Genomic DNA, 14,141 nt, shown 5'->3' on the forward strand with positions numbered 1-14,141 from the left:
AGCTTTTTCTAGAGCTTTTGAGTAGCCCTGCTCCTGTGCCTTTAACAGCCTTATGTGCAGAAATCCAACTTCTGCATGCCAGGACAAAGTTTCACCTGTTAATAGATATGCTATTGAAGGCAGGGAAGCAGGGAAGCAGGGAGAATTTTTTCCTAACTTTTTTGAAAAGAGAGAGAGAGAGAAGCAGCAGCAATTCTAAGTTTTCTGGGTGAGTTGTGCAAAAGATGCCTTTGGGGAGATCCCCTTCTAGAATGGCTGCATATCCAGCATCAAAAAAAGGGCACAGGTTTGCATAGCATCTGTATATGCCAGAGGATGGCATAGATGCAAATGTAAACATTGATTTAAACAGAAATGCACAGTGGGCAAGCCTGTAAGCGGACTGGGCCTCTCTCCAGGGGGTGCCTGATGAAGGGCTGCTTCCGGGCCCTGCTCCCCCTCTAATGCTCTTTCTCTCCACGCTGGACTTGGGTTAGACAGTTCTCTGCAAAGTAGGACACCTGGAGACCTGTCTCCTCCTCCACCACATTGTTGTCCCTGCCCATTTGTTTAAGGGGGACCGGGGAGCAGACAACAGCAAGGAGAAGGAAGAGCAGCAGGGACTGCCGATGGTCCCTCGGCTGTTCTGTGGGCCCTGAAAGGTGCCCGGCTGTGCCCGCTTCTGGCACCAGCCTGCAAAGAGCCAAAACCGGAGAGACCAAACCAGGAGAAAGAAGGATGGGGCTCCTTCAGCTTCAGCAGAGGCGCAGAAACGTTGCTGCAGGCAGTTTCATGCATGGCCAACACACTGCCATTCCTGCAGGCCGCAGCAGATACGTGGGGAAATTGGGGGCATTCCACCCCCCTTGCTGAAAGAGTTATTTTCCCTTCATCCCTCCCCATTTGCTTTCCTTGCATGTTGTATATTATTAGCGTACACGCATGCAGACAGCAATTGCATGTTTTGCAAAGATACATAAGCTGCTCTGGGGGCCATTTTGGTTGAGAAGAGGGATAACCAGGCTTCAAATAAATAAAATAAACCTGGATTTTTCCAGGGAATGATAAGAGTGGTGGAATATCTGCAAGTTCAGCCTATAAAACAGGGGAGGGCAACCTATATCTCTCCAGGCAGATGTTGTTGGACTCCAACTCCCACTAGCTCCAGCCAGGGTGGTCAGTGGTGATGGACTGCATAATTTTCTGGACAGCTACAAATTCTCCAATGTTATACAGTCTCCCGGTGATGATTAGGCTTTGTTTTAGCTGCCTAACATTTGGGTTGTAAAAGTGAATGCAATGCAAAAGTATGAGAACGAAGACCATGCATAGTCGCTCTCTTATTTTTAAACACCCCACCCCACTTTCCCTAAAACAGTAACCTTTGGGTGTTCATAGAATAAATTATTTATTTTGAAGGTGAGACATTTACTAACAATCCTGGACCAGGCACCAGGGAGCTGGATAATAATTGGGAGGCCAAAAGGCAAAACCTTACAGAAATGAGAGCTCATGAAATGAAAGAATCCAGAAACAAGCTAAATATTTAAAACCAAAATCTATCATTGTTTAAATAAGGCATTGTACAAATAAATAGAAAACATCTGTTTAAATTGTATTTGCCACAGCTTGAGCGGGAATCATTTGCCATGCGCTCGCTCTCTCTCTCTCGCTCTCACTTTCTCGCTCTCTCTCAATATATATAATAATGCATGTAATATTAGAATCAGTGCTAGATGTAGTGCTTCACTTTCCCAGATATCGAATCATGTGAAGGCAACAAAGCACCATTCTAGGAGGAAATATTCTCCACATTATAGCCAAGAAGCCAACCTATTAGGCAGTTCACTGGTGTGCAGCATACTGAGACGGCCAGGTTCTTAAGTCTTCACACAACCAGAGAGCTGCAGTCCACAAATCTGTAGCATGTGTGGAATAAGACTGCCGAAAGCCTAGTGGGGTTGTGGGAAGGGCAGTCCTGCATCTGCGGAAATCGGTACATGCAGCTGCTCATAGCGGGAAGATAGACACCAATCTAAATTCTGACTGACTGCTTTTAAACTCTCGGGCTGAATTTGGGTGGGTGGATTTTGGAGGCACTGAATGGCAGTAGTGAATGCAAGGAATTATACCTCTTTAAAAACCCAGTCGGGCCAAGAGGGCGCATATACAGTCAGGGCTTGCTCCAGGGGTTGTTGGGGCCAACTGAGCAAGACCCCTTCAGTGGGTCGACCCCCTCACACCCGTTGTCCCCCGCTGCTCTTGCTCCTCGCCCTCTTTTTACTATTGCTGCCACTGGCAAAGAGTCAGCAAGCACGGAGGCGGGACGGCTTCTATGCCTTCTTCTCGCCATCTTCGTTATCTGGGCCAGAACAAGCGGCCGATGAGCAAGGCCATCACAATGGAGAAGCAGAGAAGCAACTCCAGGGGATTCTTCTAAGTGATCTTCCATTGCGGTGGGCCCTTGGCAGATGTCCAGCACTGACCACATTTGATGCCAGACCTGACGGCAATGTCTTCTAAAGGACAAATGGAATCTGCACAGATGTTCTTCCAAACTCATTTCTTTCTTTTTCTCTGTGGTGTGTGGAGAAGGAGTGGGTGAGTTTTGTGGCTGGGTGAGATGGTTTAAATCTCCCTGAGGCTTATGCAATGGTCCCTGTGTTTACGCTAAAGTAAACAAACTGGTCGCAATAAGTTGTACTACATATGTAACATAATGTGTCACTTAGCTGCCAAGAGGGGACATTAACATGGAAAGAGTGCCCCCTTTCTGAGTAGGTATTCCTCCAACATTCTCCCCAAAAGTCATGGTAGAAATAGAATTTTAACAGAGTCGGGTACCAGACAATAGGTTTTCTTGTACTCGGCAATTTTTAAATGGGAAAAGGCATCATGAGAGCCAGTGTGGTGCACTGGTTAAGAGCGCAGGTTCTAGTACCCAGGCAACCTGGGTTCTAGTCCCTGCTCCGCCATGGAGCCAACTGGGTGTCTTTGCGCCAGTCACAGATGTACTTCACAGGGTTGTTGTTGTGAGGAGAAGATAAGATTGAGAACAGGAGGAAGAGAATGATGGAATCCACTTTGAAAAAGGCAGGCTATAAATCTAATAAATAAATAAATACAAACTGTCTTAATCGAAGTCCTCATGGAGAATCTGAAAATGCAGGCAGCTGTCAGCTACTGTGTGTGCATGCGTGTGTGCATGTGTGTATATTTCTGTTATATACACAAGAATAATATACAGTGTACGCCATGCAGCAATATCCAGTTTGCCAGGATCAGTGTGGCATAGTTGCCTGAGAACTGGGTGTTCTTTTCTTCTAACTGCTTGTTAGAAATATACTTGTGAAATATACTGTGCTTTAACGAAAGCTCTCTGGCCACTTGAAATGCAGCCTTTGGAGTCTTAATGAGAAATATAGAACCTTGCAAATATTACCATTTAAACGGCTAGAGTGAAACAGGAATTCCACCAAAGAAAAGGAAAGAAATATCCTGCTCTGCTTGATTAGTTTCCACATTCTCTGACTTGCTCTGCCACAAACACGAGTGGGACTTGAAAACTTGGGACTTGAAAAGCAAGTGGAAAGTGGTGACATTCACACATGCTTATGCAGTGCCTTTCCTGATTAATCCAGGATCTGCTGGGTCCACAAATGGCCAGAGAGAGAGATCTGGAAACTCACAAAAAAGCATAAAGCTGATGTCCTGCTTGCCCCCTTGGGGTGCATCTGACCATGTGGGTTCCATTTAATGCCAGCTAAGAGCTGCTGATACGCACAGCCTCCATGAACTTGTCAAACCGTCTTCCTTAAACCATCTAATCTATGTCCATCCACAGGGCTAGGTTTGAGGCCTACTGGCAGTCCTGGATTAAAGCAACTGGGGGGCCTAAACTAGGAGACCTTGGAAGGCCCAAACTTCATGGCATCTTCATAGCAATGAGAAACAAAGCCTCATTCTCTTCTTTATCTACTCAATGAAAGTAGATAACATTGAAGTGTTAGCATTGATTAAAAGATTGTTTATACACTAATAACCTTTAATAAGTTTACAAAAGTATGGAATTAATGAAGACATTCACACAGAGCATTCATAGGGAAATCATAGCTATGGTATATATAAAGTCAGACCAGTTTCGTTCAAGCTTTTTTGGATAAAAATTTATCATCATTGAAATCAGTAAGTTGCAGTTTATCATCTTGTACACAGAGAATGCTTAGATCAAGCAAGTGATATTGGGAAATAGTTGAGCACAGATCACTCTTTATCCTTTTTAGTCAGAAAATAATATTTCGCCTAGGTACATCCCTGATTTTTACTACTAAAATTAAATAGTATGAATGGTAATTATTTTACTTGGGCGGGGGGAGAGGCAGAGGCCCCCTAGGTTTATGAAGCCCTGGGCTGCAGCTCATTCAGCCTATTTGTAATTCTGACACCTCCTCTTTGCCATATCAAGATGATATCAAAAGAAACAGCTGTGAATTTACAAAGCCAAGTGGAGCTCTGCCCTCCGGTGGTGATGCAGTTTTATTACAAACAAAAGTGAGGCCTAGTCAACTCTGATCCACTTTGGTAGAAAGGTCACTTCAGCAGAAAGGAAACTTCATTTTTAATTTGAAGTAAAGAATATGCTTTTTGATCTCTGAACAATCAGCATAAAAAAGGGAAAGGACAAAAAATAATTAAAAATTAAAAATCCAACAAATGTTCATATAAAGCCTAAAATAGCATTTCCCTTTCCTTTCTAAAACTAAGGAAATCTGGGAAAATTCTTTACATATATATAAAAATAGACAGGAATTACTTTAGTGTGTGTGGTCTTCCTAGCAGAAACATACAATCTGTAATATTTACACGGAATGCAATGTGCATTTCCCCAATTATATTCAATGTTATTTAGTAAAACCTATAGGAACAGCCCACTGGGAAGTTTCCTTTCAAAAGGACACACTTTAGCACTACTCCTAGATGAGATGTGTAGAAGATAACTTCTCAGTGGATTCTGTGATCCAAGATGCTAGGAAAGAAACATTCACAGACACTCAAATTAGGGGAAATCTCTACACCAGGGTGCAGAACCCCTGGGGACCAAATTCTATTTTAGAGGCACCCTCAGGGACTGCATTCCTGTGGTGGGCAGAGTTAAAACCAAAAGGGGTGGGGCCAAAATGCCAAAAATATCAGCCAGGTGCCACTGTTACTCCCAATAGCTGAGCCTTAGGAGAGGCATTTTTACCTTTACAATGGGAGAACAACTTCACAAACTCTGGAAAGCCAGTCATGTTAAGCAGTCAGGGAAACTGGGGAGGCCATCCGAAAGACCCAGGAGGTCCAAACCGGAAGTCCAAGAGGGCTGGATGCTGACTTGCAACTTAACTTGCATTCCCCAAATACAGCATCCTCACCTCCTCTTCCTCACAATAGTTCCTTTTGCCCCACTCTGTTTCCTCGATGTTAGCAGGTGTCTTGGAAGCAGTATGAGAGGCAGTGTTGAAAACTACAGCAGGAGGAAGGAATATCAAAAAGAAGGAATTCCTTTGGCTCATGCAACCCCACTTCTGGATTTAAGCCACTAAAGATAATGGAAGCACATTTAAGTTCTCCCACCCTGTAGTGTTGATCCACGTGTATCTGGATCACTAAAATATCCAGCTGTTTTATTAAAATTAAAACAACACAGACCTATCCTTTTCTTTAAATTTTAATTTCATAGTTTACACCACTGCTTGACCTGTGGTCTTTTGAAAGTATAGTTTCGATCACAGCAAGTGTGAGTCCCTTCTCTTTTTGCTAGGTGACAGTCAAAGGCCAGGCTGCTTGTGTTTACATTCAGCTTAATCAAAGACTAAGATAATCTGTACTGTAGAAAGCAATGGTTAAAAGTCTTGAGTCCTAACCATGTATAGCCTTATTAAGCCAGATCCCAGGCACCCCATTTCTGATGGCTGAGAAAGAGAAAATGCATCACTCCAAGAAAGCACAGGACACAGATTCACATACAATTAGAATCTACTCATTTATATCTTGATGCACATTCATAAATAATGTCTCCTACTTCAATTGGAATATAACACTTTGCAGCATAGTGGGGAAGATTGTGACCTGGTTACTTGTGGAGACTGCTGTCTAGATGCTACCTATTGATGGGCAACTTTGAGCCCTGTCCCTCTTCTTTAAAACAAACCTAGATGGCCCATCAAAGGGGGGCCACCTTCAAATAGCCCCTCCACTGGAAGACTGTCCTTTGCACAGTAGGACTATCTGTGATAGTCACTTTGGGTCTAGTTCTCCATTTCCTTTCGACAGTGAAATATCACAATGGATACTTCCCTTTGCTAGTATTTGGAGTCGCGGATGGTGTGATGCCGTGGGAAGGGTCTCTTGTCAAACCGCTGGGAAGCTTTTTGGATCAGCAATTGAGGGGTGGTCCTGGCATCCTTGGCTGAAAGCCTCCAAACCGTGGATTTCCCGGGGGATGCCCATTCATGCCATAGCCTCTTGGTACTGGGGGCCGAGTCACTGCGATCCGTGGGGGAGGGGCAAGGGCACCCCTGGGAGGAGGAGGGTCTTTTCCATTTGCGACGCCAGGCTTTTCCTCCTGCTCTTGAGCTGCCTGTTTCTTGGACTTGGTCTCTCCTTTTTCTTTCTCTGAAACAGATTGGGTTTCACTTTTGTTTTAGAGCAGAGCATTGATTTTTGAAAATCAGAGATGGGGATTGTGAATTTCTGATTGAAGCATTTCCCACACAAGAAGCTGTTTAGAAGAAACTACAGTGTGTCTTGCAGCGCATGGAAGACTATCAAATGTATGATGGCATCAGATTTTATGGGCCAGAGGCCACTTCATCAGATGCATGAAGTGTTATCCTAAGGTGGCAGGTGTGAAGGAAGAGCCAGGAGCAGCACAGCAGCCAGAGCAACATAAGTCGGACTCACTTAAACCCGAGGAGTGAAAAGCATACCCACAGTTCCATGATGACAATCCATTTTCCTTTCCCCCCATTTGTGCAGCACCTCTGCCCCACAAAAGGCCTCTCTAGCAGGGAAGAGGGTTCTCCAGGACAGTGTCGAATGGGACATGAGAAACTCTGGAGGAAGTGAGGGAGAAACCACCCCAAAACCAGGGGCTGCTCTGCCCACTTCTGATCTATTCCCCTTTCCTTCCCCTGCTATGTGCCATCCCACATTGTTTAGGAAGGCCCCAATTCTCCAGAGGGGCTTTTGAGATGGAAATACAGCCCCAGGGGGAGGCTTTCCAACTGTGAACCTTCCTCCTTTTGTTTATCTCAAACCACACTTCTTTGGACATGTCTTGCCAGTCGCAAACCACATGTCCCAGGTCCCTGACAAGAAGTGATCTTCTGCCTCTCACGTGTGGGTTCTCCAGTGTCTGAGACTGAGTCCTTGTGCCTGCCCAAACCCCTTCCTCAAAGTAAGGCTTTTGGCACTGTGGAGGACCAGCTGGAGAAATGAGGGCTTTCAAGGAAGTGTGGAACTGTGCTTCACCCACTTGCTCTTTCAAACATTTGACACAAATGTTAGAAAAGGCCCAGTGGTGGCCTGGGTGGGGGAAACTCACAAATGACATATGTCTGGCACCTGACAGTCTCTTTGGGAGAGGCCAGTGGGGTGGAATCTAGGACAACTCACCGAACGGGCAATTGAGCCGCCGCTGCAGCATCTTTGGCACCTTTGGTACGGCAGTGATGCTGATGGGATGCCTGGCTGAATCAAGCAGCCTTCAGCAAGCGACTCACCTGGCACGGAACGCTCCCGGCACATGGCACTGCAGAGCCTGCTGCAGAGGGCTGGGGGCCCTCGACTACCACCGCCACCAGCTGCTCTTGCTGCTCCTCTCGCTCAGCAGCACTGATGCTTGCTTGGCAGGTGGTGTACCAAGGAGCAAGGAGGCCAGGGCCCTGCCGCCGCTCCTTGCCTCCATTTTCTGGGCCAGAGTGGACAAGCAAGCTGATAAAGAGGAGGAGCAAGGCCAAGGTGCTCTTTTCATTGGTCCTTTCTGGGGCCGAGGACCCTGGGCAGGTGCACAGCCATGTCGACCTGATGTCAGCCCTGCTTACGGTTAGTTGGGATGCTAAAATGAGAAGCAAAGAACCAGGAAAGACTTTCCATAGCACTCCAAGAGGACAGGGTTGCTCACAAACATGTGACTGTTAATCACAGTGTGGATGTTAGGGAGCGCACACGCCAGCTTCTTCTCATGTGTCTCTGGTGACTTCAGGTAGGGCATCCGTCCCTCCAAGCATTCACATGCCGCCTCTTGTGTCTTCCAAAGAGAACCAAACTGGGAGGAAGTCTGTGAATGGCCACTGAGCCCCGATGCAGCTGGCAACCTTCCTCCACCTCAGCATCAGCAGCCCCAAAGGCAGCTGCAGCTGGTGTGAAAGAGGGAAGCTGCCTGCCCAGCAGCTGCGGGGCTGCTCTCCTGGCAGGCTCACCACAACCAGCCTTCTTCAGCATGAGGAACAGCTGCAGCTTGGGCGGCTGCGCTGGGACACCAGCAGGCACTGGAGGCTGAGCATGCTCACTGGGAACCCAGGCTCAAAGTGGGCCAGACTCCAGGGAGTTGTGCCCAGGGAACCTGATAGATTCCCAACCTTGGATGGATTCCTCATGCATCCTGAACTTCACGCTGGGGTTTAATTCACAGTTAGCTCAGGCCTGGCCTGCCTATCTATTTCTGTTAAAAGGTTGGCTCAGCCTATTAGCTATTATCACCTTGGAATCTTAGTATTTAACATGCTACTTGTATGACATTAACAGAAAATAACAGAAATGTTTAGACACTGGTGTATTTCTTTTTACACTTTACAAATGCCTAATTCACTGGTTAATACAAAGCATATAATTGTTGTGACTTGGTACCCTTGAATGGGCATGTGTGCTTGGGTAACAGCTCCACACTTACTTCTAGTTCATGTTTTGTTTGTGGCACACTGCACCAGTTGGGACAAGGACAAACAGGAAGTAGTGATTTCGTGCAATGTGTGGAGGCCTGCCTTCTTTGTGAGTTCGAATTTCACGCTGGTTGCCTGCTAGGCAAAGATTTAACAGATACTTGCCCTCAGACAGGCAAAGATGGTCTAAGGTGCAACAGTGGAGTTTCGGCCTGATAGCCAACAGATTAGAGGCAAACAGCTTTTTTTTTGGAGGTAGGGAAGGGGCAGAGAGGTAGAAGAGGGTGTAATGGAGAGCAAAGAAACACAAAGATCGCCAAGCCATTTCTTACCAGGTTCTCCCTTAGATGTGTTCTGTTTAGGCTCAGTGCCGAAGATATCTTCAGCATCCTGGGGCTGTTGGGCTTTTTGTTTGTTCCTCCTTTTGTTCTCCTCTGCTTGCTAAGCAGAAAGAAGAAAAGTCAGCATCCCATAATTATTCTTGAGACCAACCAGTGCCTATAGAGAAAATCAGAATCGACCATCTTTGGCCATCCGTTTCTTACATTCTGCAATTTCTTCTTGAGCTCCATGTTCATATCCTTATACCCTTTTGATGTGGCATTGAGATAGTAGATACTCAGGCTGAAGGGAAAACAAATACTGTGTTGGCGACGTGTGTTGCACGATTCATATCTCAATCCAAGACTGTTCAAGAACGCTGGCTGAGGCACGCCTGGAACTGTGGGCCTTCCCTCTGCTTCAAAATACTTCACTAGACAGACAGCCTTCTTCATTCTCAGCAGCTGAGACAAGCAAATGGGTCCCTAGGCAGAGCTGTGCTTTAATGTTCCCTGAGTGCTTATACTGGCATTTCAACCACCACCATTACACACACAACCCCACACAGACACACTAGCGTCCCCCCATTCCCTGGTCTCTGCAGTAAGGGAAACTCTCATCCCAGAAATTCAGCAAAGAAGGGGATTAGCACGTTACAAAGGAAGCGATGAGCACTGCTCACACACACACACATTTTCTCTATCCCTAAATAGTCCTAGTATCACAGAATCACAGAATCATACAGCTGGAAGGGGCCTGGCAGGCCACCCAGTCTAACCACCTCCTTAGGGCAGACCTCAAGTCACCCATCAAGATCTCAGCCCAGCCCAGCCCTGCTTAGCTTCCATGATTAGGCAGGTTCAGACACCTCAAGCTATACGGAAGCCTGTGTGTCCTTTATATGTTTTCTTGGTCTATAGCAGAATGAAAACTGGGATGAGGAAAGCAAGGAAGAGCCAGTGTTGTAAATGGGATAGAGCAGGACCAGAGGCATGGCTTGACTCCAGAAAGGAGGCCTCAGCCTTGAATTGACAAGAGCAGAGCAGGGCAGTCTGCCATTTTGTATGGGCAGTAGGTGTCATGGCCAGGGTTGCAACGATCCTCTTGGGATCTGACCCTCTTCCGGTCCTCAGACTTCTTCATGTGCTCAGCCCTAACTCAGCAAGTGAGCTGAGCTGATCGGGACTGTCATTTGGGAGTACTTTCATTCACAGGTCAAAAATGGCTTGATGGCACATAACAGCAACAGGACCAGAGAAACTGGCTCTGCCACAGATCTCAGTGTCTGTCTTGGGCCAGCCCCTGTCTTTTAGCCTAACTTCCTTGCAGGATTCCTGTGGGGATAGAGCAGCAGGTGTGGGGCCACATATGCTTCCTTGACCTCCTTGGAGGAAGTGAAGGGTACAAATGTAATAAACATGTATAACTAAACAAATAAAGCGTGCATGCCCACAGGAAGCTAAACAAGGAGGCTGTACATACACCATCAGTAGTATGAAGGGCAGGATCACACCAGGGTTTGAGGCAAGATTAAAGACTTTCTGAAACCAGGAAGGAAAATCATGCTCCAGGGTTTCTCCAATGACCTCAAACATTCTGTTTTTTCCACTGTCAACACAGAAACAGAGAGACAGACAAACAGTCAGTGCTTTTGTAAAAATGCCTATTTAAGTTGCCCATCAATAGCTAGCAGATATACAGGTCACTAAAGGTATTATCTTATGCATGTTTAGACAGAAAAGAATTTCTGCAGTTGTTGTTGTTGTTGTTGCTGTTGTTGTTGTTGTTGTTGTTGTTGTTGTTGTTGTTGTTGTTATTATTATTATTATTATTATTATTATAACATTTCTATGCCGCCCCTTGCCGAAACCTCGGGGCGGCTTACAACATGATAAAATACATTGAAATACAATAGTACATAATAAATTACCATTAAATATAACAATACAAAAATACATTGATTTACAAATACAAAATTAAAATTATCAGTATAAAATAAAAATATAGGAGGAGAAAGAGAAGGAAGAAGAAGTTGCCCAGGCCAGATCATATGTTTTAACAATTGAAATGATGTTTAAATAAAAAGGTCTTTACCTGGCGCCGAAAAACCAGTAACGACGGTGCCAGGCGGACCTCTTTGGGGAGTGAATTCCATAGGTTGGGCGCCACCGCAGAGAAAGCCCTCCTCCGGGTACTTACTCTCCTAATTTCTTTCATGGAGGGTTCCCGGAGAAGGGACTCTCCCGCAGATCTCAAAGGGCGGTCGGGCATATACGGACGTAAGCACTCGTTCAGGTAGCCAGGACCCAAGCCGTTTAGGGCTTTGTAGGTCATAATCAACACCTTGAATTGGGCCCGGGCTTCAATGGGAAGCCAGTGAAGCTGACGGAGGACTGGAGTCATGTGAGCATAACGCCCCGTCCCCGTCAGCAACCTGGCAGCTCTATTTTGCACCAATTGAAGTGTTTGGACTGTCTTCAGGGGAAGCCCCACGTAAAGCGCGTTACAGAAGTCTAGGCGGGAAGTTACCAGCGCGTGTGTCACCGTCGCCAGGCAGTCGTATTCCAGGTAGGGGCGCAGCTGATTAATCAGCCGAAGCTGAAGGAAGGCGTTCCTTGCTACCACTGTCACCTGAGCTTCCAAAGAAAGCTCCGGGTCGAGGAGTACTCCTAAGCTGCGGACCTTATCCCTAAGAGGGAGTGTTGCACCATTCAGGACCAGGTCAAATCCACCCTCTCCGAAACCCGATCCGCCAACCAACAGGACCTCCGTCTTGTCTGGGTTGAGTTTCAGTTTATTGGCCCTCATCCATTCCCTTACCTCGGCCAAGCACCGGTTCAGCACAGCCACTGCCTCACCTGGATTAGTGGAGAATGAGAGGTAAAGCTGGGTATCATCAGCGTATTGATGATTCCGCAGCCCACACCTCCTGATGACCTCTCCCAGCGGTTTCATATAGATGTTAAATAGCAGAGGGGATAGAATGGAGCCCTGTGGTACCCCATGGCATAACTGCCATGACGTAGAGACATGGTCCCCCAGCACTACCTTCTGGAATCGACCGTCGAGATAGGAGCGGAACCACTGCAAAGCAGTGCCTCCAACCCCCAATCCCGCAAGTCTATCCAGAAGGATACCATGGTCGATGGTATCGAAAGCCGCCGAGAGGTCCAGAAGAACCAACAGGGATGTACTCCCCCTGTCCTTCTCCCTGCACAGGTCGTCGTACAGGGCGACCAAGGCAGATTCAGTACTGTACCCGTGTCTGAAGCCGGACTGAAAAGGATCCAGATAATCAGTTTCCTCCAAGAGTGCTTGGAGTTGTCCCGCCACCACTCGCTCCAGCACCTTGCCCAGAAACGGGATGTTGGCCACAGGTCTATAGTTAGTGGCCATCTCTGGATCCAGTGACGCTTTCTTCAGGACCGGTCGTATTACCGCCTCCTTTAAAGGGGCAGGCACTCGACCCTCCCTCAGAGAAGCGTTAACCACTTCCAAGATCCAGGTCCCAATCCCGTGCTTGGAGTTATCTATTAACCAAGACGGGCAAGGATCCAATAGGCAAGTGGTGGGACGTACTCTTCCAAGCACCTTGTCCACATCATTGGGCCGCAATAATTGAAATTCCTCCAGTAATTTTGGACCAGACGGTGGCATTGGCGACTCCTCAGAGACCTCTGATTCATTAGTGGAGTCCAGCTCGTGACGAATCTGAGCGATTTTCTCCCTGAAATGCCTGGCAAAGTCGTCACAGCGGGCCTTTGAGGGTGGCATCGGATCTTCCTTGGGACCCAGGCGAACCAGGCCTTGCACCACTCAAAAAAGCTCCGCTGGACGGCATTGTGAGGAGGCAATGGAAGCGGAAAAAAACTTCTTTTTCGCCGCCTTCACCGCCACAGCATAGGCCCGATAGTGGGCTCTCAAGTGTGTTCGGTCAGATTCATCCCGTGATTTCCTCCACCTACGCTCTAGCCGTCTCCCAGCTCGCTTCATCACCCGTAATTCAGGTGTATACCAAGGGGAAGAGCGGACTCTGCCCGGTGGGAGAGGACGCTTAGGAGCGATCGTGTCCACAGCCCTGGTCATCTCTCCGTTCCACAGTTCGACCAGAGCCTCGACAGGAGCACCAGTCTTGTCCACCGGAAACTCCCCCAGGGCCCCCAGGAATCCATCCGGATCCATCCGGCTCCGGGGGCGGGCCCATACAATCGGGTCCGCACTCTTATAGAGGGAGAGGCCGCTCTCGAGCACAAACCTCACCAGGAGGTGATCTGACCATGACAGGGGAGTCAAACATAAGTTCTTCACCCTCAGGTCATCCTCTACCTGCCCCGTCGTGAATACCAGGTCCAGAGTGTGTCCACGTTCATGGGTAGGGCCAGTGACGTGTTGAGACAGGCCCATGGCCGTCATAGAGGTCATGAAGTCCTGAGCCGCCCCGGTCAGTCCAGACTCGGCATGGAGATTGAAGTCCCCCAGGACCAACATCCTGGGGGTCCTCAACACCAGATCCGAGACGGTCTCTGTCAGCTCAGATAGGGAGACTGCTGGGCAGAAAGGTGCACGGTACACCAATAGAATCCCCAATCTGTCTCGTTCGCCCAACACCAAGTAGAGGCACTCCAGCCCTGGTCTCAAAGGGACCGGAAGGCCCGTGAGAGAGATGGAGGCTCTGTAAACCAACGCGACTCCCCCTCCTCTCCCTTCTGGGCGTGAACAGTGTTGAACCAGATACCCGGGCGGGCACAACTGGGAGAGGGCAACATCCCGTCCCTCTCCCGCCCAGGTCTCCATTATGCAAGCCAGGTCGGCCCCCTCATCCACAATCAAGTCATGGATGAGGGAAGATTTATTATTGATCGACCTGGCATTGAGCAGCAGCACCGTCAGACCCGAGGGGTGGTTGACAAGGCTACC

The 14,141-nt window shown here is 47.7% G+C and overlaps 1 protein-coding gene across 1 annotated transcript in view; it reads right to left on the reverse strand.

Annotated features, from left to right (window-relative positions):
* Window positions 1–6,330: 6,330 nt before the first annotated feature.
* The window catches only part of TMC1 (transmembrane channel like 1), a 133,655-nt gene continuing 125,844 nt past the window's right edge, over window positions 6,331–14,141 (reverse strand). Inside the window, exons 18-21 of the mRNA XM_044445923.1 lie at window positions 10,707–10,832; window positions 9,449–9,527; window positions 9,236–9,344; window positions 6,331–6,636 (exon numbers count right to left, since the gene is read on the reverse strand). Coding sequence (XP_044301858.1) covers window positions 6,398–6,636; window positions 9,236–9,344; window positions 9,449–9,527; window positions 10,707–10,832 — 553 coding nt within the window. The 3' untranslated portion in view covers window positions 6,331–6,397. The remainder of the gene's footprint in view (window positions 6,637–9,235; window positions 9,345–9,448; window positions 9,528–10,706; window positions 10,833–14,141) is intronic.

The sequence above is a fragment of the Varanus komodoensis genome, unplaced genomic scaffold (assembly GCF_004798865.1).
Source record: "Varanus komodoensis strain SLA01 unplaced genomic scaffold, ASM479886v1 scaffold5, whole genome shotgun sequence".
Classification (NCBI taxonomy): domain Eukaryota; kingdom Metazoa; phylum Chordata; class Lepidosauria; order Squamata; family Varanidae; genus Varanus; species Varanus komodoensis.